Source organism: Leopardus geoffroyi, chromosome B3, assembly GCF_018350155.1.
Source record: "Leopardus geoffroyi isolate Oge1 chromosome B3, O.geoffroyi_Oge1_pat1.0, whole genome shotgun sequence".
NCBI classification, from domain to species: Eukaryota; Metazoa; Chordata; class Mammalia; order Carnivora; family Felidae; genus Leopardus; species Leopardus geoffroyi.
Genome location: NC_059337.1, coordinates 146614280 through 146640230, shown reverse-complemented (window position 1 = coordinate 146640230; position 25951 = coordinate 146614280). Strand labels below are relative to the sequence as shown.

General features: G+C 62.4%; 1 protein-coding gene across 2 annotated transcripts; it reads left to right on the top strand.

Annotated features, from left to right (window-relative positions):
- Window positions 1-11508: 11508 nt before the first annotated feature.
- GPR132 (G protein-coupled receptor 132) lies at window positions 11509-25258 on the top strand. Of its 2 annotated transcripts, none has more exons than XM_045452183.1 (3): window positions 11509-11620; window positions 17642-17759; window positions 22896-25258. In XM_045452183.1, the coding sequence occupies exons 2-3, from the start codon at window positions 17753-17755 to the stop codon at window positions 24017-24019; spliced, it is 1131 nt and encodes a 376-aa protein (XP_045308139.1). In that variant the 5' UTR covers window positions 11509-11620; window positions 17642-17752; the 3' UTR covers window positions 24020-25258. The 2 variants fall into 2 exon arrangements, with proteins under 2 accessions (XP_045308139.1, XP_045308140.1); XM_045452184.1 differs by lacking the exon at window positions 11509-11620 and adding an exon at window positions 11695-12120.
- The last annotated feature ends 693 nt before the right edge of the window (window positions 25259-25951 follow it).

Sequence of the window (25951 nt, the reverse complement as noted above, 5' to 3'; positions counted from 1 at the left end):
ACACACACTCCCTTCGGTGGCCAGGCCCCACCCGCCTGCCCCTCTCCTGCCCACCTCACTCGCGCCCCGTGTCCGTCGACACCTCTGTCTTTTGCCTAAGCTCTTCCCTCCACTCACCCCACGGGGCTCGGCTTCGGTGTCCAAGAACCCTTTCCTGAGCCTGTGCAGTGAAGGGTCTGGGTGGTCCACAGCCTGCAGTCCCAAAGAAGGGTCTGGCCCGGCACCTAGAAAGCAACCTCTGAGCCTTTGGAATGTCGGAGACCCCTGTCCCTTTTCTGGTCTGGAATTTGTACCCAAGAAGAGGCAATGCAGGCCCTGGGGGGGGGGGAGGGGTGCGGGGAGGAGGTGGCCATGGGCAACAGCCGTCTGTAGCAGCCCCAAGGATCCAACCACAGGACCTTTCTCTCGGTTTCCCATTCACCGGGGCACCAGAGGTTCTAAGACAGAAGGGAAAAGAGGTATCGACGTCCTCTGGAGCTAAGTAAAGGGACAGGGGCCTGGGTTTCTAAGAGGAGGAGGGCAGTTCCCAGGGTGACAACAAGGAGAGCAGACAGTTGCTAATTAGATGCTCGCCCTGCCACGTGGATGGGTCACGTAAACTTTCTCTCTGATGACCACTCTTATTCTGGGAAAGGCTCCCAATTTAGATTCTTCTAGGTATTTAAGAAAGGGCCAGAAGTTCCTCCTGAGGCCACAGGGTCTTGATTGCCTTCGGCTCAAAACAGTTCTCATACCAAAATGGCACAGTCTGGGGACACTTGGCCTGAACGCCTTCAGATCCAACCATCCCTCCCTCCTTCCATCCAACCATCTCCCTTGTATTCCCCCCTCCATCTAACCATCTATCTGTCAACCACCCACCCATCCCCTCGTCCTTCCACCTGGCCATCTCTCTATCCGTTCACTCCACCTCTCCCTTCTCCTGTGACCCCCGCTTCTTATCTTATCGTGGGGGACTGGCTTCAACTGAGAGCACCTTCCAGGCCCCGTGCCCTGGTGACTGGGAAGCCAAGAGAAACGTCCTGCAGTTGGATCCTTGGGGCTGCTACAGACGGCTGTTGCCCACGGCCACCTCCTCCCCGCACCCCCCCCCCCCAGGGCCTACATTGCCTCTTCTTGGGTACAAATTCCAGACCAGAAAAGAGGGCGTGGTTCCTGTACATACAAAATTAATTTGTTTTTCTTCTGTCTTTTTAATCTGTCTCCTGTCGATTTTATTTGTAGACCAGCCGGAAGAAGCTTTGAAGGGTAGAGGACACTTTTTCCTCCCCAACAGGTGGATGGAGGAAGTGCGGACGGAGGGATGTGTGAAGGAACAGGTGCAGAGCAAGGTGCGAACTACAGGGTGTTAAGAGTGAGCATAGGGGCTCTCAGTGTGTGATCCTTTTAACTGGGCTGAGTGTTTGAAAGTACAGGCCAGCGCTGGGGAAAGTTTTATAGATGTGCACTATAACACATACACTCGGACTGCTGCATAGCCCACAAGCTAAAGAAGAGATTGTAATGAGAGATTTAAAAGACCCAGAACCGCATGGTAAGGAGACAGTGCGTCTGCGGAGGGGAGAGCGGTAGGGCGGCCCCTCCGGGGAGCCAGCACAAAGCCTGCATTCGGGGGGGGGGGGTGGAGGAAGTCTCAGGATTTGCAAGCTGGGCCCCCACCTCGGGAAGCCAAGCAGACGGCCCGGGTGAGGCGGTGGCTGCAAAGGGGCTTGAGGCAATTCGGGGCATGATGGAGACGTTTTAATCTGTGGGGCCAACACTTACCCAAACGCATGCATTTGTCAAAAGTTGGAACCACGTCCTGGACAGGGTGAACCATACGGTGTGTAAGCTATCCCCAATTTTGTAAATGAAATAAAAAAATGTTGGGAGGAAAAACAGAGGAAGCCCAAAGAAAGTTGGAAACCAGAGATAAAGGCGTGCCTGGGTGGCTCAGTCAGTTGAGCGTCCAACTCTTGATTTTGGCTCAGGTCGTGATCCCGGGGTTGCGGGGTGGGGCCCCCACGTCAGTCTCTGCACTAGTCAGGTTCTGCACTAAGCACAGAGTCTGCTTGGGATTCTCTCTCTCTCTTCCCTCTCCCCAGCTTGTGCAGTCTCTCTCAAAGTGTGTGTGTGTGTGCGTGTGTGTGAGAGAGAGAGAGAGAGAGAGAGAACCAGAGATAAAGGTAAGATTGGAGGGGTGCCTGGGTGGCTCAGGCGGTTGAGTGTCCGACTTCGGCTCAGGTCACGATCTCATGGTTCGTGGGTTCAAGTCCCGCATGGGGCTCTGTGCTGACAGCTTGGAGCCTGGAGCCTGCTTCAGATTCTGCGTCTCCCTCTCTCTCTGCCCCTCCCCTGCCCTGTCTCTCTTAAAGATAAAAAATAAACATTAAAAACATTATTTAAAAAAAGTAAGACTGGAGGTCCGTGAAATAGCGAACAAAGCTGCAATAGAGGTCAATGAAGACAAAAGTTAGTTATTTGAAAAGTCAAACAACCAATGGAAGAGGCCGGCGACAGAAGCAACCAGAAGGGTCAGAAAAGGCACCAAGGAATGAGATGCAGTATTAAAAGATGATAAGCCACAGGCAGGAAGTGTCTGCAAACGTAAATCAGGTAAAGGACATGTATGCAGAACGTGTGAAGAGCTCTCAGGGCTCAACAGTGAAGAAACGACCCAATTTAAAAACGGGCCGCAGATGTGAGCGCGGTGCCGAGGAAGGCGCGCGGCAGGAAGGAGGCCCGTGAGCGCAGGAGCCGTTCCCCACCGCGGGTCATTAGGCGAATGCAAATGAAAGCCACCGAGCGGTCCCAGGGCCGCCAGCTAGGACCTAGGACGCCCCCGCGCGCAGTGGCGGCCGCGAGGGCTGAAGATGTGCGGGGGTGTGGGTGGTGCAGCCGCCGTGGTCCCCGTGGGACGACTCCGGAACCCCGTGCCCAGCGCTCGCTGGAGAGGAATGAAAACTCACGATCACGCATCCTCTACAGCAGCTTCCTTTACAACCACGAAAGACGGGAAAAACCACGGGCATGTGGATAACACACCGGTCCGTCCATGAGACAAATGCCATCCAGGCCCGAGAAGGAGGGCGCTACTCACCTGCCAACCACGGACGGGTCTTCACGCGTTTTCGGTGGGAAGCACGCCGGATTCACAGGCTGTACAATTCTGTTCGTGATGTTCTGGAAAAGGCAGGAGCAGAGAGAGGGGGAAACAGACCAGCGGTTGCCAGGGCTTGGGAGCGGGGGGGTAAGCACCGACCCACAAGGGGCTGCAGGCCGAGGGGGGGGTGGGGGTGCCCCTGTTCTGTGTGGTTCCCCTGTGGCGGGGACACAGCAGTGTGCCTCTCTTAAGACCCGTGGGACCGAATACCAGTGTGACTTCTACTGTTCGTAAATTAAAAATTTTTTAAATGCAAAAAAAAAATCAATTCCAAACAAGGGTGAACAGGAGAATACTGTAAACAGGCGTATGTCAGCATTTCTGGAAACACAGACGAGACAGACCCATTATTAGAAAAATAGAAAGAAAAAGCTTGACTAGTCCTATGGTCAGCAGATCCATGGAAGCGATGGTTCAAAGTCGTCCGTGTGGACGCCTGGGTCTGGCAAGTGCGGATGTGGAGGTGGCAGAGAGCGTCGTCGCAGCACAGCAGCCCCGAAGCCAGCGCGGGGCCAGCGGTCCTGCCCGCGCGTGACGGGTCACCCTCTGCTCCCGCAGGCAGAAGAGCCAAGGAGCGCCCCGCCCCCGCTGTGGCCGCAGCCTGGACGGAGGCCTGTTCCCCTGTCCCCACCCCACCCCCACCACACTGACCGGGCTCTGAGGTGCGGCCTGGGGCCGCGGACAATGTGCCATCACCTCTGCTGCAGGAAAACCTCGGGGCTGGACGGCGGGGGGGACCCCGAGGCACCCAGGGTGGCGTGCAACCTCCAGCAAGAAAGGAACATTTTCGGTGGCGCTGGGGCGGCTTCTCGCGGGTGGCGGCCGGGATGTTCGTTTGCTGAGCGGGGGTCACACAGGGAAAGCAGGACGAGGGGGCTCTCCGTGCAGACACAAGCCGCGTGGGCGTCCCAGCGAACCGACCCGAAAGGCATCCAACGTGGCAGGAGGAAGGAAGACTGTTTGCCGACGACGGGGTCCCGCGTGTAGAAAACCCTCCAGGTGTCACGAGAAGCCTGTTCCAACAAGCGCAGCCGGCGAAGGAGCGCGACACAAAGGCGGCGCGGGGGTCCCGCGGCATTTCCGGCGCTCGTGGCCAGCTCCCGGAAGGGAACTTGCGACATCAATTTCCTCTTGGATAACATCAAAAAGAATGAAATACTTAGGAGTTAAGGTATCCAAGGAGACCACAGATTTGCACAGTGGAAAGAAATTACGGACGACGTGAGTATGTCCCAAGTTCACGGACTGGGAAATGCCCGTGGAGTCTCGAGGGACCCCCAGTGGGGAGAAAATTGACAGGGCGAGGGGCGGTGGGGGGGGGGGGGGGGGAGGGGGGGCAGGCCCGGAGCAGACCGGTGAGGCTGGAGGCCAGCCTCCCAGCTCGCAGCCCCCAGCCCTGCTTCTGGGCTCAGGGGCTCCAGACGTCCCCCTCCCCGGGGGCTGCTGAGGGCTTCGCAGGTGACCCCTCACCCCCATCCCCCCCCCCGCCCCGCCCTCACACCCCCCCCCCCCCCGTTTGACCCGCCAGGAGCCGGTTCCTGCACACGTGATGGTGTGCAGGTGGGTGTGTGGTGTGTTTGTGTGTGCACACGTGTGCAGCCACGCATGCGTGTGAAGGTGAGCAAGGCCTGGTCTCCGGGTGGGTGCTGGCGGGGCTGGGGTGGAAGGCTTGACCGAGGCCTCTCCCCCTCCCCCCTGGGCGGCAGGTGAGGGGCAGGAAGTGGACACGGCGCCTGCCTCTGGCCTGGATTTTCTATGAGGGGGAGAAGCGGCCCCTGCTGCCCCCGGGGGAGCCTGTCAGAGCTTCACGCCTTCCCCCCGCCCCCCCCAGCATAACCTCTGCCGTGGGCCAGCCTCACCCCTGCACCCCCGCCCTCTGGCCTGGCCCCACCTCACCACAGGCAGCTGACCTGTAGTGCCCTGAGGCCCCGGGTCTCCTCTGGGCAGCCCTCCGCGCCCCCCCGGCCTAGCCGTCCCCTGGGCAGTGCCCAGCTCCTGCCTCCGCCTCCCCTCCTGCCCGTATCCAGTGGGTCCCCGCCCCTGCTCTTCTGTCTCCTGGTGCGGGGGCCGCAGGCCTGGACGCCGCCCTCTGGCTCTGCCCTCACCCTGACGAGGCAGGGCAGCGTGTGACGGAGCGCTCGGCCCCTCACAGAAAGGATCTACTCGCCACCAACCCCCTCCCCCGGGAGACCCTGCAGGCCCAGGGGGCACTCACCCCTCCCAGCCTCACTGTCCCTGTCCCTCTGCCCCGACGCCCTTCCAGGCCCCAAGTCCTTCTGCAATGCTTCTGGTCGCACTCCCGGGGTGGCCGCAGCGGCCTCTCTCTGGCGCCCGCTGACGTGAGGGGGCCCCCTCCGCGGGCTGTGGGCTCCCGGAGGACCCGCCTGGTCTCCAGAAGCTGCGCAGGGTGGTGCACAGGGCAGGGGCTCTGTAAGCACCCCGGCCTGGCATCCTGGGCCCCCTCCCCGCCATCCCACCCCCCCAAGCTGGGCGTTACCAGACTGCCGAGACCTGAGGCTGGCTAGAAGCCCTGCAGAGGAAACCAGATTGCTTCCTGTGTGAGTCGTAGTGTCAGATGTCAGCAGTGTGTTTGCAGGGGCTGCTCTCTAGGAGGTGTCAGCCAGCTGCAGGGGCGGGGGGCGGGGGGTGGCTAGCCGCAGCCCCCACCCCACCCCACCCCTGGCATTCCCCGCCCGAGGGCACTTCTGCTTTTCTCTGTATTGCAGAGGGTGCAGGCGGGAGGAAGGCTCCGGGTCCCAGATGCCACGGGCCGGGGGAGGCAGGAAGGTGGGGGAGGGGGGTGGCCGGGGACAGGGTCGCATCCAGGCTCCCAGGCAAGCCGCCCTGGCTGGGGGCGGGGGGGGGGGGTGGGGGTTCGGCGGGGGGCGGCGCTGCGGGCCAGGGGCCTCCTCTCTGCAGCAGGCGGCCTGTGTGCCCGGCCTGCCCTCCTCATGGGGACGGGGGCAGAGCGGTTCCCAGCCCTCCCCTGGTGCCCACAGGCCGTCAGGCTCTCTGGAAGCACCATCACTGCCAACGTTTGGGGCCGGGTACTTCTTTGTGGTGGGGGAGGGGTGTTCTGTGCATTAGGGGACGTGTAGCGTCACCCATGGCCCCCCAGCCCCAGACGTTAGGAGCGTCCCGCCCCAGTTGTGAAACCAAGAATGTCCCCTTGGGTGAGACATTGTCCTGCCTGGGGACCACCGGGGAGGCCCTGGCCTGAACGTGCTGCAAGGGGGCGATGGTGGCCGGGGGTCTCCAGAGGCAGGAGGAATCCGGTGGGAAGGACCAGGTTTTTGTCTCCCGTCTGGGGCCGACCTCGGCAGTGTGGGGACTGGAGGAACGAGCCGGAAGAGAAGGCGCTCCGTGAGCCTCACCACCTGGCCGCCTGGACAGCGCTTCCCGAAGTGGCCAGGGGAGGGACAGCAGGCGGGGGCCTCCTGGTGCGTTGGGGGGATTCTTAGGTCCTTTCGTGTCCCGGGGCGGCGCGGCGCCCTCCGGCACAGTCCTCCCCGAACGGCCTGGTTCTGCACCTTCACGCGCAGCTCGCGGGTGTGCCGGTCGCCTCTGTCCCGCCAAGCGGGTGGCCGTCCTGCAGCGAGGGCCCACGGTCGCCTGCCGTGCCCCGCCCCCGACAGCACCCAGGACGTGAAGACCTCCGCTCTCTTCTGATGCATATTGTTTGCCACTTGGTCTGCGACCCCCCGGGACAGGTTTTCTTGGGCGCAAGGGACCCTTTGTGGTGCCCCAAACGCCCCATAATCCGAGGGTGGGCGTCCTCCTCCGCCCACCCGGCAGCAGCTCTGACGTCAGGAGGCTGCACCCACGCGTAATCTTTTGAGACTGGTTCCCACTGACGGGGAGGACGCTCAGGGCACGGTGGGCTCGGGGGCACCAAAGTGGATGGGGTGCCGACCCGCGGCCCGTGGGGCTCGCGGACTGAAGAGACAGGCGGACAGACAGGGCCGACGGCTGGTCACAAGAGCAGGGTCCGGTGTGGCTGTGACCCCCTCTGCAGGGCTCCGGGATCCTCTGCGTCCCCAGCGGGTAGAGGCGACACTGTGTGCCCCCCCCAAATATCACCCGAAGTGACACTTGATGCTTCCTGCTGAACAGCTGGTGGCCCTCGGAGACTCCGGGCTGAGCCACGAGGCTATTCGGCATCACGACCTCCCCCCGGAAGGGTGGACCTCTGTCGGTGCACACAGAGGCCAGGAGCCACGCCCATCCTGCTTCCGGAGGCTGGACCACGGAGGGGTCGCGGGGGCCTCCCCTTGTCCATCACGCCCCGGGGGCCTCCCCCGGACGCCCCTCTCCCCAGCTCGTCTGGTCCCTAGGCTCCTCCGTGCTTTTCCCAGCTCGACCCCTTCTGGTCCACTTTCATCCCAGGGCCTGCCGAGTGCACACCCCCCGACCTTGCCGGGTCGAAGAGAAGCTGGTGACCGCGTGTGCCCGAGGCAGCGTCTGTCCCCCTCTCTCTTAGGCATCGGCAGACACAGCAGAGATCACGCCTTCCAGTCTCCCCTGCAGCCAGGCGTGGCCACAGCACCGCATTCCCCAGGACGCAGGGCTGGAAGGACTGGGCCAGAAGTCTGGGACGCCTCCTTACAGGCGGGGGCCCCACCATCCTCCACTGTCCTCCTTCCTGATGCGTGAAATACAGCTGTGAAGGCCGGAGCTCAAGCAGCCACCTTTGACCACGAGATCAGGCACCAGCTTCCCAAGGCTGGGGACGCTTCCGTGTCAGCTCCGAGAGAGAAGACCCCTGTGTGTCGAGGGTGTTTATCCGTGGGGGTGGGGGCAGCCTGTCCTGGGCTGAAGGAGGGTTTATGGTTCACACTCAGCGTGTGGCCCGGTGGCAACGAGGGTTTCAAAATCACTGAGCTCTTGAGATGGCCCCTCTTGGAAGCCCCGTTGTTCCCCCGCCTCCTCCTTCTCAGGGCCACTCTCTTCAGAGCCGCGTCTGGGGGAACTCCTGTCCTTTTAGGAGGAAGCCCCCGCAGCCCCCTGCCTTCCCCTCCTCCATCACGACGGCCGAAGGCGGCAGAGCCACAGGAGGGTGGGGAGACGCGAGGAGTCGGGGAGGCTGGAAGGACCATTCGGAGCCGCAGAAACTGAGCATCCCAGCAAACAGGACCAGGCGTCCGCGGACAGACCGACGCCCACGACAAGGGAGGGTTTGTGCCAGGCACGTGGCGTGGGCAACCGACAGAGAAAGTGCACCTCGAGGGCAGGTCTAGGGACACAGACCGTACGATCAACCCCACAGAGGCAGCGTGGGCAACTGCTCAGATTTGGGGCAAGTTTGGCATCTTTCAGAACGATGACCGCGCCTCACGGAGACACGCTGGAGATCCGGAGACCCGTGAGCCTCGTCCCCCAGGCCCCGGCAGCCGGCGGGCGACAGCAGCCCAGCGTTTTTCGACACGGGAACGGACACGCGAGGTGCGGTCCACCCGCACGCCGGGCGTCCCGACACCTGCTCCGGCACGGGTGAGCCCTGAGGACGCTACGCCGAGTGACACACGCCCGTCACAGGGGGACAAAGCCTGTCTGAGCCACAAATAGAAGGTCCCCAGACTGGCCAGCTTCGCGGACACGGACAGCAGAGTGATGCCGGCCGGGGAAGGGCTGTTTGTGTTTCACGGGGACAGGGCTTCAGCCTGGGACCTTGGACGTGTCCTGGAGGCGGTGGCGGCAGTGGCCAGTGTGGACGTACTCAGTGCCACTGAGGCATACACGGAGAAGCGGTCGGAACTGTAGGTTTTGTGATACCTATGACTTCCCACATTCAAACAGACCGATGAGTCCTTAATGAGAGAGAGAGAGACTCTGAGTGCTCAGCCACCTCTGGAGAGCTTCGCCAGAGGAACATCCTGGGTGACGGTGCCTCCCACACACGCCGGCCAGCGGATACGCGTGGAAGCGTCACGGAACTGCAACATCGGCACTTAGCACAGCAGGTGAAATGTTGCCTTGGCGGGACTCCGAGTGACGCTGAGGGTCCCAGGGTGAGCGAGGAGGGGAGGGGAGGCGGTGAAGAGGGGAGGGGAGGCGGTGAGGAGGGGAGGGGAGGCGGTGAGCCTCTTGTGTTACCACACGCTCTGCAGAGGTGCGGCCGCCAGAAACGCCAAACTGCCCCAAACCAGGCGGGAGAACCTCCCTTCCTAGTTTGGGAAACAGGTGACAGAAGAACACGTTCAATGACACCAGAAGGACCCAAGCGAGCAGATCCAACCGGCCGGGTCACTTTAAACCGTCGACCCTATGGGCGGCGGGGGGTGGAGGGGCCCAGCAGATATGGGCGGGGGTGCTCCACCCTCGCTCGGACCCTGGCTCGAGGGACCCGCTGTCAGGCCACGTGGGGGCAACCGGGGAGGCACAGAGCGCGGGTGAGAGGTGGGGTGGCCGAGTGCACTGGGGGGGGGGCCGGAGGTGGACGCGCCCGTGTCCCGGGGGCTGAGTCGGGGGCCTGCGTTCTACTCAGATGCGTGGATGCTTCTAGACCAAGCCCGTCTGAGGTCTTCGCATCTGTTGAATCCAGGTGGTGGCTCCTCGAGGGCTCGTCAGCCTGCCTCCTTTTCGTTACGAAGACTTTAGGACTCGGGAGGAGAATAGACACCCTTGAGTCCCTCGGCTGGGGGTGCAGACCGCCCTGGGCAGACACCCCGAGAGCTGGAGCAGGTGGGAGAGCGTCGTCCCGCCCACCTTCCCTACCTTCTGAGATTCAATCTGAGACAATAGGACCTACTCGAAATGGTGAATGACTTCCGCTTCTGGTGAGACGGTGTGAATGAGGTGGCCCCGATGCGTGCAGAGTCCTTCCGGGTTCCGTGGGGGACCTTCCCAGCAGGAGTCAGGAGCCAGTGACCCCCGGGGGCACTGTCAGGTGGCTACGGCCCCCTTCCCCCCCCCTGGAAGGCAGTCGGCCCTCGGGAATAGGCCCCGGGCCCCTCGGCCAGGTGAGCTCACCCCTGCCTCTCGGCAGCCCCGTCCTCCGCTGAGACCTTCGTCCCACACACGCACGCCCTTCGCTGGGCCGGAGTCCGTGCCCCGGAAGAGGCCCTACCAGCGGTGGGGGTGGAGGGCTCAGCGGACCTAACTTGAACCGGCCGCCGTCCCTGACCCGGCCACCAGGGCACAGAGCCGATGGTGGTGCAGGTTGGAGCCGTGTCAGACCTGGACCCATCAGCGGGGCCGCAGGGGAGCCCCAGAAGATACGGACCCCTCCGCGGAGGCCCGGCCCGGACCCCGCCATCCCCGGCACACCCGGCCCGGTGGGGGCTGTGGCCCTGCTGAGGCCCGACCTCCCAGGCCACCCCGAGCCACGGCCCCACCCGCCGGGGGCCGAGACCCGGGAGGCGCGTGGTGCTCGTGGGCAGTGGCCAGGCCCCAGGCGGGTGTTCCCGGGAGGCTGAGGTGGGCCCTGCGCCCAGACCTGTGCGGACTCCAGGCCCAGCGTCCTAGATACTCGGCAGCCACTCACGCCGAATTGCTGTTCGGGCCGGGCCCGAGCGGACTCCGGCCCGGAGCCACGAGAGCCTGCAGGGTGGCAGGCTGAGTCCCGAGAGTCCCTTAGGGAAAGGGCGGCCTGGGGGGCACCCCCCACAGGGGCCCTCCCGGCCCCGAACACGCCTGGGGGTGCGGCTGCCTTAGATCCGCCCCCACGTACTGTCCCTGCTGCAGGGCTGGGCACGGCCACCCGAGAAGTGCGGGGGGCCCATCCCTGCGCCCCCTAGACCGACAGAGTCAGGACCGGGTCAGGCCTTGGCAGTGGGGGAAGGCAGCGGATCACCTGCAGCCCCCTAGCGTTTCCCGAGGAAAGTGGGGTGGGGGTTTGGATTGCGGGTGCCTCGGCCTGGGGTCCTGTAAACCGGACGGGGAACCGGCAGCTGGGCCCGCCAGGGCGGGGCGGCGCCTCGGTGCAGGACGCTGTGTCCCAGGGAACCCGTGGGGCCCCTCACAGAGAATCCCACCGGCGAAGTCCGCTGCACCCAGCCGGGATGAGCTCTGGGGCCAGACGCAGAGCCAAGGACAGGGCGCGCAGGCCCCTTCCCTCCAGCGGGAGCCCCGCCCCGGGCACGGGAAGTGAGGAGGGAGGTCACCCTGTGAACCACCGCCAGGGGAGGGCGCACCGGGGGCCAGGGCAGGAGCCGTGTGTCTGGGTCAGCTACGCACCAGCGGTCGCCCCAGCTGCTCCCGCCTGTGGGCCGAGCCAGCTGGGAAGGTCCTGAGCAAATGCGGAGCGTGTGGCCTGTGTCTGAGGTTGTCACCGCCACGAGCCACAAGGAGAAGTAGGTCTGGGCTGCTTCCCTGCATCTGCCTCCAGGAGAGTTCAAGGCGCCAGGCGGATGACGGACGCCCCAACCCCGCCAGCCATCCTGGGCCCGCCCGTTTGCAGTTAGGAGAGTTTGAGAGAGATCTCTGGACCCCTGCTACTTCCTGAAAGTTCACAGCCGAGCATGAGGTCTGCCTCCCTGAGTAAGTCGTGGGCTCCATGTGCTGGGGAGCGAGCGGTCGGCAGGGGGGCGCCCGGACAGGTGGGGGGCTGGGGTGGTTTGTTGCCACAAAGGTGGGGGCTTGGTCGAGGGTCTTAACCTGGGGTCCTTCGCTCGGCCTCTTCCGAGTTCTCGCGGTGGTCGCTGCTCCAGGGGGCCGGCGAGTCGGAGCTCGGAGGCAGGTTCCTCTCCGGGGCGGGGAGTGGCACTTCCTGGCCGCTGTGGGACCGCGGCTGATTCTCAGGGTGTTTGGCGGGTGATATACAAAGCGCCTGGCTCCCTGACCTCCAGGGCTGCTGGGGCCACGTGGGCATGAGGAGGACAGGCGGGACAGCGGGGTCTCTGCTGGGGCGACAGTCAGCCTGGCCGCAGGGCCTGGTCCTGGGGCCCCTCAGGACGCTGTCCGGTGTGGGGCCAAGGCCAGCGGGGTGTTCCGTATCTGCCGAGAGCCGGGACGGGGAGTGAGACCCCACGTTCCCCCAGGTACGTGTGTGCCCAGGAAGGTGACAGGATGGTTTCAGGGGACCTGCCAGGAGGAGGGGGGAGGCAGCCACCTGGGGCGGAGGGGGACACGTCAATAAAGACGGGTGGGCGGGGGGGGGCATCAAGCTTGTTGCCAAAGACATGAAATGAATTAAGACAATTTTTTTTTTAATTTTTTTTTCAACGTTTATTTATTTTTGGGACAGAGAGAGACCGAGCATGAACGGGGGAGGGGCAGAGAGAGAGGGAGACACAGAATCGGAAACAGGCTCCAGGCTCTGAGCCATCAGCCCAGAGCCCGACGCGGGGCTCGAACCCACGGACCGCGAGATCGTGACCTGGCCGAAGTCGGAGGCTTAACCGACTGCGCCACCCAGGCGCCCCAAGACAATTATTTAAAAAAAAAAAAAAAAAAAATTTTTTTTTTTTTCAACGTTTATTTATTTTTGGGACAGAGAGAGACAGAGCATGAACGGGGGAGGGGCAGAGAGAGAGGGAGACACAGAATCGGAAACAGGCTCCAGGCCCTGAGCCATCAGCCCAGAGCCCGACGTGGGGCTCGAACTCACGGACCGCGAGATCGTGACCTGGCTGAAGTCGGACGCTTAACCGACTGCGCCACCCAGGCGCCCCAAGACAATTATTTTTTCAACGTTTTATTTATTTTTGGGAGAGAGAGAGACAGAGCATGAACGGGGGAGGGGCAGAGAGAGAGGGAGACACAGAATCGGAAACAGGCTCCAGGCTCTGAGCCATCAGCCCAGAGCCCGACGCGGGGCTCGAACCCACGGACCGCGAGATCGTGACCTGGCCGAAGTCGGAGGCTTAACCGACTGCGCCACCCAGGCGCCCCAAGACAATTATTTAAAAAAAAAAAAAAAAAAAATTTTTTTTTTTTTCAACGTTTATTTATTTTTGGGACAGAGAGAGACAGAGCATGAACGGGGGAGGGGCAGAGAGAGAGGGAGACACAGAATCGGAAACAGGCTCCAGGCTCCGAGCCATCAGCCCAGAGTTCGGGGCTCGAACTCCCGGACCGCGAGATCGTGACCTGGCTGAAGTCGGACGCTTAACCGACTGCGCCACCCAGGCGCCCCAAGACAATTATTTTTTCAACGTTTATTTATTTTTGGGACAGAGAGAGACAGAGCATGAACAGGGGAGGGGCAGAGAGAGAGGGAGACACAGAATCGGAAACAGGCTCCAGGCTCTAGGCTCTGAGCCATCAGCCCAGAGCCCGACGCGGGGCTCGAACTCATGGACCGCGAGATCGTGACCTGGCTGAAGTCGGAGGCTTAACCGACTGCGCCACCCAGGCGCCCCAAGACAATTATTTTTTCAACGTTTTATTTATTTTTGGGAGAGAGAGAGACAGAGCATGAACGGGGGAGGGGCAGAGAGAGAGGGAGACACAGAATCGGAAACAGGCTCCAGGCTCTGAGCCATCAGCCCAGAGCCTGACGCGGGGCTCGAACTCCCGGACCGCGAGATCGTGACCTGGCTGAAGTCGGACGCTTAACGACTGCGCCACCCAGGTGCCCCTAATTTTTTAACATTTATCTTTGAGAGAGAGAGAGAGAGAGAAAAAGAGAGAGTGGGGGAAGGGCAGGAAGAGAGGGAGACACAGAATCAGAAACAGGCTCCAGGCTCTGAGCCATCAGCCCGGAGCCTGACGCGGGGCTCGAACTCCCGGACCGCGAGATCGTGACCTGGCTGAAGTCGGACGCTTAACCGACTGCGCCACCCAGGCGCCCCCCAAGACAATTATTCTTAAGGACACTCAAACCCCAAGGTCGGGAGACCTGTGCTCTACTCACTGAGCCAGCCGCGCGCCCTCGCAAATGAATTTTTAAGACTTTCACTTAAAATCTATGCGAGGAGGGGGTGCCTGGCCGGCTCAGTCGGCGGAGTACGTGACCCCTGATCTCGGGGTCGTGAGTTCGAGCCCCACGCTGGGCTGTAAAGCCTACTCAAAAAGAGTCTATCAAAAGGGGAAGAGTAGCGGCCTGGCCACCGGGCGTGGGAAACACACGTGGTCTGTGTGCCATGAGGGCCGGGAGTGCAGAAACTCCCAGCTGGGACACAGAAACGAAGTCGGGGCTGGGTGTGAGAATGCGGGGGACGTGGAAGAACCCGAAACGTCCAGCAGCGTTCGTGAACCGGCCCCAGAAACCACAGACGATCCCCGGGGCTTTCAGCAACGTGTCGGGACGGGGGCGACAGTCAGGGCGGGGTAAAGACGGTGTGTGTCCCGTGGCTGTGCCTTGGGGTCTGTTTGAAAGTCCTGTCGTCAGAGCTGAGGAATATATTTGAGAAGCTGGGGGGACGGGCTGCAGGTGTGGCACGTGGTGGGAGATGCGCTCGTTCAGCGGGTTGTGTTGGAACAGCGGCCGGTGAGGGCGCTCGCTGGGAGCGGAGCCGGGAGACCAGAAGGAGCCGCGAGGGGACTGGAGCCAGCTGTCACCGGAGCCCCGGTCAGGCTGGGGGGAGGTGGGGCCTGTGGGCCCCTGGGGATGTGGAGGCGCAGGGTCATGCCCGGGGCTGTGTGGCTGTCGTAGCTCCCCGAGAGAATAGACCAAGGACAGAGCCCCCCCCCCCACCCCCACCCCAGGCCACCAGGCCCAGGCTGGCATTCCAGGCATGGCGGGCTTGTCCCTTCCCTGCGTCCCTGGGCTGGGAGCCGCCAGCTGGGTGAGGCCTGGCACCTGCAGCGGGCCGTCCCGCGGGATCTGTCACTCCGCCTGCCCCACAGCTGACACCCGCCTCTGTGGGTCCCCACGGCCGCCCGCACATGCGGTGGCTCTCGGAAAGAACTGGCCACCGTGCGTGACCACGAGCTGCTGTGGAGGGACACGGGGAGCCACCCCCGCCGCTCTTGGCCCCTCCCCACCTAACATCCAGCCCCGCGGGACGGCCAGGGTGCTCTGCGGCGGGTGGGGTGGGGACGCCGAGAGGGCACGGCCACTGCCACCCTGGCCGTGCTGGGTGCTGCGGCCGGCGCCCCCAGCCCCCACGCAGGCCTGGGCTGCCCCGTGTCCCGGCCACCGGGATGATGCAGGGACCCGCCGAGGTTGGGCAGGAGCAAGGCGCTGGCCGGCTCTGGGGCTTGCTCGCCTTCAGGGGCGGGGGAGGGGGGGAGCACAGGAAAGCAGCAGAAAGTAGTGGTGGCGGGCGGGGGACGACGGAAAACGGGGTCACCGGGTCCAGGGAGGCCCTGGGACGCCCGTGGGCTGAGATCCGGAGCCATGCATCCACGGGGCAGGGAGCAGGACAGGCTGTGGGGGAGGAGGCGGGCCGCACTGCCGGTGCCTGCCGGTCAGGGAGGTGGCCCGGACCTGGACACGAGCACCGGGCCCCCGCGGGCCACGTGAGCACGCTGCCCCAGGACCCCCCTCGCCCCGCACCCGTCTGCTCTCCACGCGGCCCCCGCAGGCCTCAGCTCAGAGGAGCGCGCTGTTTTGCTCGGGCACCACTTCCTCCGGCGTTTGCAGAAGCGGCTGCGACAGACCCCACCCCTCCCCGCTCCTGTGTGCGCGGGGGAGACCGGGCAGTGCGGCCCCCGGGGACGGGCTCAGCCTCACAGCTCCCAGAATACTCGAGAGTTAGCGTGAGGGCGGCCGGGCCCGGAGCCCCTGCCGCAGGCAGCTCACCGTCGTGAGGGAGGAACTCGGGCCCCGGGGCTGAGGCCGCTGGCACCCACGCTCCCGGGGCTGCAGGACGTCCTGACGGCTTCCGGGTGGCCTGGCGTCCCCGCAGCTCCTCCGTTGGGGGCCCCCCTTAGTCGGGCCCACCCCCTCACCCCTGGCCGGCCGGGGCTCCGTGCTGGGGGGTTGCGCCACGCGGGCCCTGCTGGGTCACAGCCGGGAGCGCCTTAGACCATCTCCTGCGGGGGGCAGGGCCTTCTAGAACAGGCCACAGACCTGTCAGGGAACTCCCGGGGGCCGCCCCCCTTGTAGGGCCTTCCCAACTTGCAGGGGGCTGACCCGAGACCTGGGGGCGGGATGGGCAAGGCCCAGCGGCGGCCCTCCGGGCCCACGCCTGCCAGCGTGTCTGGGAACGTGGGCTCAGAAAGTCAACGTCACTTGGGAAACAACCTTCTAGACTCACCTTTGTTGACTTCCAGGAGCTACTTTCTGTAGCTTCAGGCAAACCCTGGCTTCCTGTGACCTCTGACTGCTGGAAACACGCCGACAAGGGGGGCTGGGCGGGTAATCTACCGCACTCTTAGGGTGCACCTCCCCTGCCCAGGCAGCTTCGGGCGGGACTGGGGCCAGCACAGCAGCCCCTCTGGGCCCAGCCTCTGCCCCTGCAGGACAGAGAGCCCCATGGGCCTGCCTCACGGAGCACAGCAGGAGCCCACGGCCCCTTGGGGCTCCGGGCGTGCCCCGCACACTGTGGGAGCGTGGGTTTCGAGCGCTCGCCTTCTCCCAGACCCTCTCTGGCGGATAAGGGCGCCTCTGGTTAGGGAAGGAAGTATCGAGATACGGTGCCGAGGACGCTGTCCCCCACCTGCCAGGGCCCTGCTGTAGCTCAGGCCCCTACAGGCATGGTGGGCGCTCTCCTGGGGGTCCTGGTCCTTTCCGGAGGGGGGAGGTGCCGTGACATGCCTGCAAGTCACACGCACTTCACATTTGGGGTCATTGTTTCGCCAGGGGAAATTCCTAGAAAGGATTTTACATGATCCAAAGTTAAGCGCGTCCCAGACTTTTGGAAGCATGCTGCACAATCGGGCCCAAAACATTCGTGCCGGTTTACGCTCCCATCAACGCAGTAAAGACACCCGCTTCCTCACACTTTCGCCAACGCTGAGAATTAGAGTCCTTTGTTTTTGCCAGCCTGATAGGCAAGAAAAGACTGCCCTTCTGACGTTGATGTTCGCATTTCTTTGATTATAAGTAGAGTCGAGCACTTTTTGGGTTTTTAGGAGCTGTTTGTTACGTCTTTTGCAAAGTATCTGCTCATGGGCTCCGAAACTTCTTATATTCATTCATTTTTAATTTTTTTTTTTTGATGTTTGTTTACTTTTGAGAGAGACAGAGACAGAAGGCGAGTGGGTTGGGGCAGAGAGAGAGGGAGGCACAGAACCTGAAGCAGGCTCCAGGCTCCGAGCTGTCAGCACAGAGCCTGAGGCAGGGCTCGAACTCACGAGCCGTGAGATCATGACCTCAGCCGAAGTCGGACGCTCAACCGACTGAGCCACCCAGGCGCCCCAAAACTTCCCATATTTATTGATTTGTAGATGTTCTTTGTATATTGAGGATCTGCTGTTATATCTATATATATCAAAACATATCTATATATCATATATAGATATATCTATATATCATATATATCATATATCTATATATGTCCTGTATATCATATATATATCATATATATCATATATAGTTATATCTGTATATCAAAATACAAGACTTGACACATAACAAATGCTCACTAACGGTTGAGTCATCTGTTGAATGACTTAATTTCTGATCTAATCTGATTTTCCTAAAGCCATTCCGTCCTACTCTTTGTCCAGGTCACTTTGAACTCTTGGAGCAAACTGCTCAGTAGGATCGAGAAGACACGTGACATGTACTAGAAACCGGAGTGCGTGTTAGAGCCTCTCTGAGATCGGAGCAACTCAAGTATGCCAGGTGAGCCCCCTTCGCGTCTCCGTCGACTTTAACCACTTCGGAGGGACTGCGAGAATTTTTCTAGAATGCACGTCACCTCAACATGGGGGTAATTACTTCAGAACTTAGCGTGAAAAATAGCCTTGTCTAAAAAAAAAACCGTCTCCGAAACAATAAAGGTGTAGGGTCTCCATCAAGACACAGGGAAGCATCTGTTTCTTTGCTCTCGAGGCGCTAGGAAACACCGGGAACAGGACCGCGAGGGACCGGGGTCTCCTCTCATGCCCATCTCTGGCCAAGTGCCGAGCCCCAGAGCTGTCACCTGTCACCTGTCTCCCGCCCTTTTCCCAGGGGGTCGGGGCCCTCGTGTGCGCCTGCGGGGGGGCGGGGGGGGCAATTGACAAGTGGGCCCGACAGCGCCCAGGCCCCCGTGCCTCGGACCCTCGCCGGTAAATGGGGATGGCTGTGCCTGTCCCGGGGAGGGGGCGGGGAAGCCACCTCACACCCATTAGGACCATTAGGACGGCGACCCTCACAAAACAAAACACCAGAGTGTTGGCGAGGACGCGGAGAGACCGGGTCCCCGTGCAGCGTCGGTGGGAACGTTAAGCTGGCGCGGCCGCTACGGGAAACAGCCCAGTGGTTCCTCACAAAGTCGAAAACAGAACTGCCGTGTGATGAGCAATCCCACTACGGGTATTTACCCGAAAGAAGTGAAAGCCGGGTGTCGAAGTGACGTTTGCACGCCCGAGTTCTCGGCAGCATGCGTCCGAAAGGGGGGGGGGGGGGTGGAAACGACCCGGGCCTCCATCGACGGAGGACCGCGTGAACGCACGCGGCCCAGCCTTAGCGCCGAAGGACGTTGGGACACTGGTGGCGGCAGGGACGGGCCTTGAGGACCTGAAGCCGAGCGAGGGAAGCCAGACGTAGAAACACAAATCCTGCGTGACCCCACTCCTGCGGGGGCCTGGGGGGGTCGACTCCCAGGGACTGAGCAGAACGGGGCGCGGGCGCTGCGGGGGCCGAGGGGACTTCGGGTTTAACTTCCGGTTTAACGGGGACGGTGTGGCAGTGTTGCAAGCGTCCCCAGCGTCTCCTGAGGAACTGAAAGGCAGGGGCCAGGGGCAAAGGCTCTGGTAAGCGAGTGTCACCAGGAAGGACACAGACGTTCGTTTCTGTGACAGGTCCCAGAGGAGGCGGGGGAGGGAGGACGGGGTCCAGGGTGGCCCCGGGCGCAGGTCGGGCGGTCAGAGGGGGCCCAGGAGAGCAGGCTGGGCGGGAGAGGGAGGTGCCCGGGACGCGGCAGCTTCCTTCCCCAAGGCGGGTCCCCAGACAGTGCGTGCGTCTGCAGTGTCCCTGTCGCTTACAGCTGGGGGCTCACGCCTGACGGCACGCTTCGTCCTTGTGACTCGTCCGCCCGCCACATCGCCTGCCCCTCAGGAGCACCGGTGAGGGAGGGCAGTGAGGACCCACCTCGGGCTCCGGCAGCTTGAGCCGGGGCTCAGGGCTGTTCTCCTCACTGGCTTCTTGCTGTTGGACGGGGTGGTGACTCAAAGGTCACGCCTTCCTCCAGGGGCCCCCGTGTCCGGGCGTCTTCCCAGTTGAAGGGTGAAGGGACACTAGGGCACTCCCTGGGGCTCCCACTTCCCATGCGGTGGCCCGTCGGCCAGCCTCAACACGTTCCTGCTATGAAACACCTCAGAGCTGGGTCACACATCGGCCGAGCCCTGTGAAAGCTTGTCTGAACTCTCGAGGGGAAGGAAAACCCTGAGCAGGGGTGGGGAAGGTGGTCAGCGGCACCGGGCCGGGTGGGTGTCCGAGGCTGTGCACCGACGCGGTCCCTTCCGTCCCGGGGCGTTGGGGTCCCCAGAACTCCAGAGCCCTGAGCGTCTCTGGCCCTCAGACTTCGTGTGATGCCACGTGATGTTGACTGTCCCCTGTCACTGAATCTCAGTGAGAATCGGCACAGGGACATTCACAGGCCTAAGACGGCACAGAGGCCGTTCTACGTTTACGCCCTGACTCGCTGCTGTTCGTTGCCTAATGGGCAGGGACGGCAGGTGAGCCGTGGCTCTGGTGCGGGAGTGGGTGTGGGGCTTGAAAGGGGTCACCTGCATACGGGACCCCAAAGGACAGCCCTGGGCAGTGAGGGCTGGAGTGAATCCGAGGATCCCTGCCCGCTGCCTGCCAGAGCTCGGATGGGGGTCCCAGGTGACTGGTGACGGGAGGCGATGCCCCTTCCGCTCAGGCGATGCCCGCAGGTAATGCCCAGCAAACGTGGGCTCAGAACCACCTCCCACCTTCAAGGGAGCCGGGCTGTGGCGCGTGGGCAGGGGCCAGAGGGCTAGTGCCTCGGGGTTAGAGCCCTCAGCCCTCGGTGCCAGCTGCTGGGACGGCCTCATGGGTGCGACAGGGGCACCTGGGGCGCGTCGGGGGCACGCAGGGCCCGGACTGAGCCAGAGGCCATCCGGCCAGACTTGGAAAGGAGCCAGATGGAGTTTCCAGGAATGACGGCTGTATCACTTGGACGAGTTAGACACCGGTGAAGGGACCCCTACCCTGTAGCTGGACACCAGCAGGCTCCTTGGATGGCACGGGCCAAGGGGGCCAAGGTGGAGGAGGCCCCACAGCGAGATGAGACTCGTGTGTCCGACACAGCCGAGCAGAGCCCCGAGGGCGAAACCCGGGGTCCCTGCACTCTGGTGGGATCGACACATTCTCGGATTCCACAGGTCCGAAGGCAGGACAGCCAGACCGACGGGTGACTGCTCCCCGCTTCGGAGGCCAGAGGACGGAGCACAGGGCGTCCATGTGCTAAAGCCGCAGGGGACCCCTGGGTGAAGAGGGTGTCTCAGGCGGACCCGCGGGGGCTCCTACCAGCAAGGTCCTGTCCTTGGCAGAGGACGTCCTGAGGCAGGACGAGGGGTCTCAGGAGGGCGGCCCAGAGGAGGCAGGTGAGCCGGCAGGAGCCCGGTCGCCGCGCGGCTCGTCGCACAGGGCGGGCGACAAGGCCAACGTGCGAAGCTAGAAACGCGCGACCCCCACGCGACTGGAACCCTGGGGGGAGCGGTGCGTCGGCCAGTCGGGCCCAGAGAGATAGCGCTCGGGGCTCCCGGGCCACACGCTCAGGAGGGTGCAGACTCTGACGAGCTCCGGACACACGGAGGCACACAGTTCGTTTCCAGGGTAGTCTCTGAAAACCTAAAAATAGACTTGATAATAACTTCCAAATGAGTAGAGGCGGGAAACAGAATTTAAGAAGTAAACAAATCCAGAAGATGTGTTTGCTCACTTGGCGGGAAGGGAGAGTCTGTCCTAGCCGCTCTCCTTGGCTGGTGGAGGGCTGCCGTCTCCCTGTGTCCCCACACCGTCTTCCCCACCCGTGTCCCTGTGTGCGAATGTGCCCACTTAATAAGAACACGGTCCCAAGGGATTAGGGTCCACCCAAATGGCCTCATCTGAACCCGGCCGCCTCTGCAAAGACCGGCCCCAAATACAATCATGTTCTAAGGTGCTGGGGTCAGGGGTCCCCCACGTCTTTTTTTTTGGGGGGGGGGTGACACAGCTCAACCCATAACAAAAGACAAAAGGGGAATAAAAGCAAACAGAAAAAGCAGACAAAAGAGCACAGAGTAAGGTGGAGAAAACCAACAAAACCATATCAGTGATGTCAAGAGTACAAATGGATTGCAATCAGTAACTGAGAGGCAGCGAGCGTCAGATTTCTAACTCCAGTCGGAAATATCACATCCAAAACATAAGGATGCAGGCAGTCTGGAAGTAGAAGGTGGGGAAAAAAATACCAATGACTACTCATCGAGAGAGAGCTGCTCTTTTTATATTAAGTACTAAACAAAGACTTAGTATTAAAAGCATTATTAGAAATTACACTGCCTTCCTGTGGTTGTGTTACAAATGACTACAAACATAGAGGCTTATAAATGCCCATCTTCATAGTTCGGGGGATGAGAGGTGAGAAATGGGCTAAAATCAGGGTGTCACAGCCACGTTCCTTCTGGAGACTCAGGGAGAAGCCGTTTCCCTGCATGTCCGGCTCCCAGAAGCTGCCTGCATCCCTGGGCTGGCAGCCCCTTCCTCCCTCTTCAGAAGGGCCAGTGGCCCCCACGTCCCCACATTCCGGGACCCTGTGACAGCACCGAGCCTGCCCCGGCAATCTACGGCAGCCTCCCTCTTTTCCTAGTGCCGGGCAATTCACAAACCCAATTCCATTTGCAACTCCTTTTGCCACGGAACCAGAGTTGCACATGAGCCAGTCAAGCTGCTAGATTCACAGGTCCTGGGATCAGGATGTGCGCGTCTTTGGGGGGTGGGGGCGTTATTCCGCCTACCCCAGAGATAAAGAGACCATGACATAATGGTACAGAGGTCGATTCATCAGGAAATCAGAACCTTTTTTAACTCACACGCGCCAATCAACAACGGCTTAAAACACATAAAGCAAACCTTGAGAGAACTACAAGAAGTACACAAATCCCCCATCACGACAGGGGGGTTAATCACTTTTCTTCATAACTGATGGTTGAAGCAGGCAAGATGGTGCTGTGCACGAGCCGGGGTCAGGGGTAGGGGTCAAAGCATGAAATCTGCTAGAGAAGGGCGGCGGGGGGGGGGGGGGGCACCCAGACTCTATTGAAAATGTGCACAGAAGAACACTCACTCAACAATTAAAGAATACACTCTGGGGGTGCCTAGGTGGCTCAGCTGGTTAAGCGCCCGACTTTGCTCGGGTCATGATCTAGCGGTTCGTGAGTTCGAGTCCCGCATCGGGCTCTGTGCTGACGGCTCGGAGCCTGGAGCTGCTTCGGATTCTGTGTCTCCCTCTCTCTCTGCCCCTGCCCTGCTCACATTCTGTCTCTCTCTGTCTCAAAAATAAACACTAAAAAAAAAAAAAAAAAAAAAGAATACACTCTGTTTTCCGGCACACAAGCGACCCTTTGAGAAATGACCTCCGTGAGTTACGAGGACTCGGCGTCGCACAGCCCGTGGGCCGTGACGCCGCCAGGCTGGAGCCCAAAAATCTGACAGGCATTTGGAGAACCCTTAAACGCCCGGTGCCTCTGGTCTGGAGCGAGCACGAGTCGTATGTTCTCTTGGTTCCCAGGCGCTCCCGTCCTCACGCTTGTCTCTGTCCCACAGGGAACGACACCCTAGTCAGCGGCCCCGTCTCGGCGACCCCGTTTCCCGGCACGGGCCCCTGTAACGTGTCCTTCGAGGACAGCAGAGTGGTCCTGGTGGTGGCATACAGCCTCGTGTGCCTGCTGGGCTTCCCGGCCAACTGCCTGACGGCGTGGCTGACGCTGCTGCAGGCGCGGCAGGGCAACGTGCTGGCGGTCTACCTGTTCTGCCTGGCGCTGTGCGAGCTGCTCTACATCGGCACCCTGCCCCTCTGGGTCGTCTACATCCGGAACCAGCACCGCTGGACCCTGGGCCCGTGGGCCTGCAAGGTGACGGCCTACATCTTCTTCTGCAACCTGTACGTCAGCATCCTCTTCCTGTGCTGCGTCTCCTGCGACCGCTTCGCGGCGGTGGTGTATGCCCTGGAGACCCGAGGCCGCCGCCACCAGAGGACCGCCTTCCTCGTCTCGGCGTCCGTCTTCCTCGTCGTCGGCCTCATCCACTACCCGGTGTTTGAGATGGAAGACGGGAACACCTGCTTCGAGACGCTGCCCACCAACACCAGGGTCGCCAGCTACTGCTACTCCCGCTTTGCCGTGGGGTTCGCCATCCCTCTCTCCGTCATCGCGTTCACCAACCAGCGGATCTTCAGGAGCATCAAGCTGAGCACGGGCCTGAGCGCCGCCCAGAAGGCCAAGGCGAAGCGCCTGGCCATTGCAGTGGTGCTCATCTTCCTGGTCTGCTTCGCGCCCTACCACCTGGCGCTCCTCGTCAAGGCCATCGCCTTTTCCTACTACAAGGGAGACCCGGGCCCCATGTGCGCCTTCGAAGCCAACCTGTACACGACCTCCGCGGTGTTCCTGTGCCTGTCCACGGCCAACGGCGTGGCCGACCCCATCATCTACGTGCTGGCCACGGGCCACTCGTGGCAAGAGGTGTCCAGGATCCACAGGGAATGGAGGAAGTGCTCCGCGAGGACAGATGTCGTCAAGCTCACGTGTTCCAAGGACTCAGAGGAGGCGCCCCTGCCCACGACGCTCACTAACGGCCACACGATCCCCAGGATCGTCGAGCCCCTGGAGCCACAGCTGCGTGCGTGGGGCTCACCGTGCACCTTGGAGAGGCCGGGCGAAGAGTCCTGTTGAGCCCGCGTGGGAGCCCAGGAGCAGTGGTGTGGCTTCCCCGTCCGCTGAGCTTGCCAATGAGTGCCCGCGGCGCTGGCCGAGAAGCCCCCCTCTGGGAAACCTGCCAGGATCTCTCGTTCCTGGAGCCACGCTCTCCGTCGGCCCATCAGGGTCCCGGCCCCCCCCCCCAGGCTCCCCCCGCCCGGGCCGACACAGGAGGCAGCGCACCCAGGCAGTGCGTGGCTGGCAGGCCGGCCTCTTCGTCCACACACATCCCGGCCGGCTCACCCGGCCACTAGCAAACAGCAGAGCTGTGGGCGGGGGCCGCGTGCCTGCCCGGTGCCCGGTCACACGCAGTGATGACTTTATTTCCCGTGCTTTTCTGCAAGCAGTGCTTGGATGACCGGATAGTAGAGCAGGGGACCTTTGTCCTCCGTCTCAGGATGCCCTTCCCGCAGGGCCAGCTCGCTGTGGGACAGCCAAGGCCGACGAGGGGGCAGGAGCCCAGGCCGGAGGGCCCTCGGCCGGGCCGGCTCTGTGCCACGCAGGTCTGAGGTCGCGGGCTGCCGGGGACTCCTCGAGGGAGCCGTGGGCTGGGGCGCCAACTGCTCTGACTTCAGCAGGGCAGCCGACGGGCCTCCTGTAGGGTGGCCCGGGTCGAGAGTGCCGGTGGACACTCGGCTAAAGGGTCAGACGCTCAGCTAAAGAGGCCCGGAGAACGGCTGGGATTCATTCCTTCACGTCAAGGCTTCCCGGCCTCAATGCCAGGGGAGAGGCCGCCGAGGGCTTGCAACGGGGGGGGGCTCAGGAGTGGGCAGGTGACGGTCCCAGGCCTCCAGCCCCTCCACCAGGTACGGATGGAGTGTGGGTGGAGCATGGAACCTGGTCTGCCACGGGGCCCGAAAGTGGGCTCCCTGAAGACGCACAGCGTCGGGTCACGTCCGGGCTCGTCTAGGCCGGGTCACGTTGCTGCCTCGGTTTCCCTATCTGTAACAAGGCCAACGACACCTACCGCACGCTGACCCACCACCTGTCCTTCGGGCACTTCACACGCACCTGCAGCTCACGCCTCAAACAGGAGCCCGGCGGGCTGGGCGCCCAGCGTGGGGGCCTGGGCACCCCGGGTACCCCCGAGCTGTGCCGGGCCGTCGTGTTACATTGTGGTCTCGTTTCTGTCAGGCAGCGGTCGCTGTCCGTGGTGGTTCTTTGTAGTGAGAGCCATCGAAAAGATACACTTGGAAATAAAAATGCGAAAATACACGCCCGTCTCAGGTGCCTTCCTAACGAAATAATGCCACCTTCCCCTTTTCAGGTACGTGTTTTCCTCTAGGGCTGTCTGGGGGCACCAAGCTCGTGGGAGGGGTATGTGCCCAGGCTCTGGGGTGACGGCTGTGGCTTCAGGGCACAGTCCGGAACGCTCAGCGCTGGGGACGGAGCCCGGTGTCCCCGGACGGGGCGCTGGGAACGGAGCCCGGAGCCCGCGAACAGGCCCACAAGGCGTCCATGCTGAGCCCGGGGGCCATAACCACTCAGCACAGACTGAGCAGCTTAGCACCAAACTTGTTCTCTCCGGCCGCCGTCGCGGGGGCTGGCCGTCCAAGACCAAGGTGTCTGCAGGGTGGGCTCCTTCTGGGGGCTCTGGGGGGGGATCCCTTCCAGACTCTTCTCTCAGCTGTGGGCGGTGCCCGCCATCCCCGGCCCGACTCCCGCGTCAGCCTCCGCGTCCGCGCCCTTCTCCTCTGGGACTCTCCGCCTCTCCTCCCTGTCCCAGGGCCACGTGCTGGGCTCCAGTGGCCGCGGGGCACGGGCACAGGGGCGCTGGCTTCACAGCTGTCCCGGCCCAGCGTGCTCCGCTTCCTGTCCTTTGTCCTCAGGGAGCTCAGAGCCTGCACCCCTTCCCCGTGGGCACCAGGGTGACCAGGCTGCCCGAGGGCCCCCGGCCGGTACTGCTTT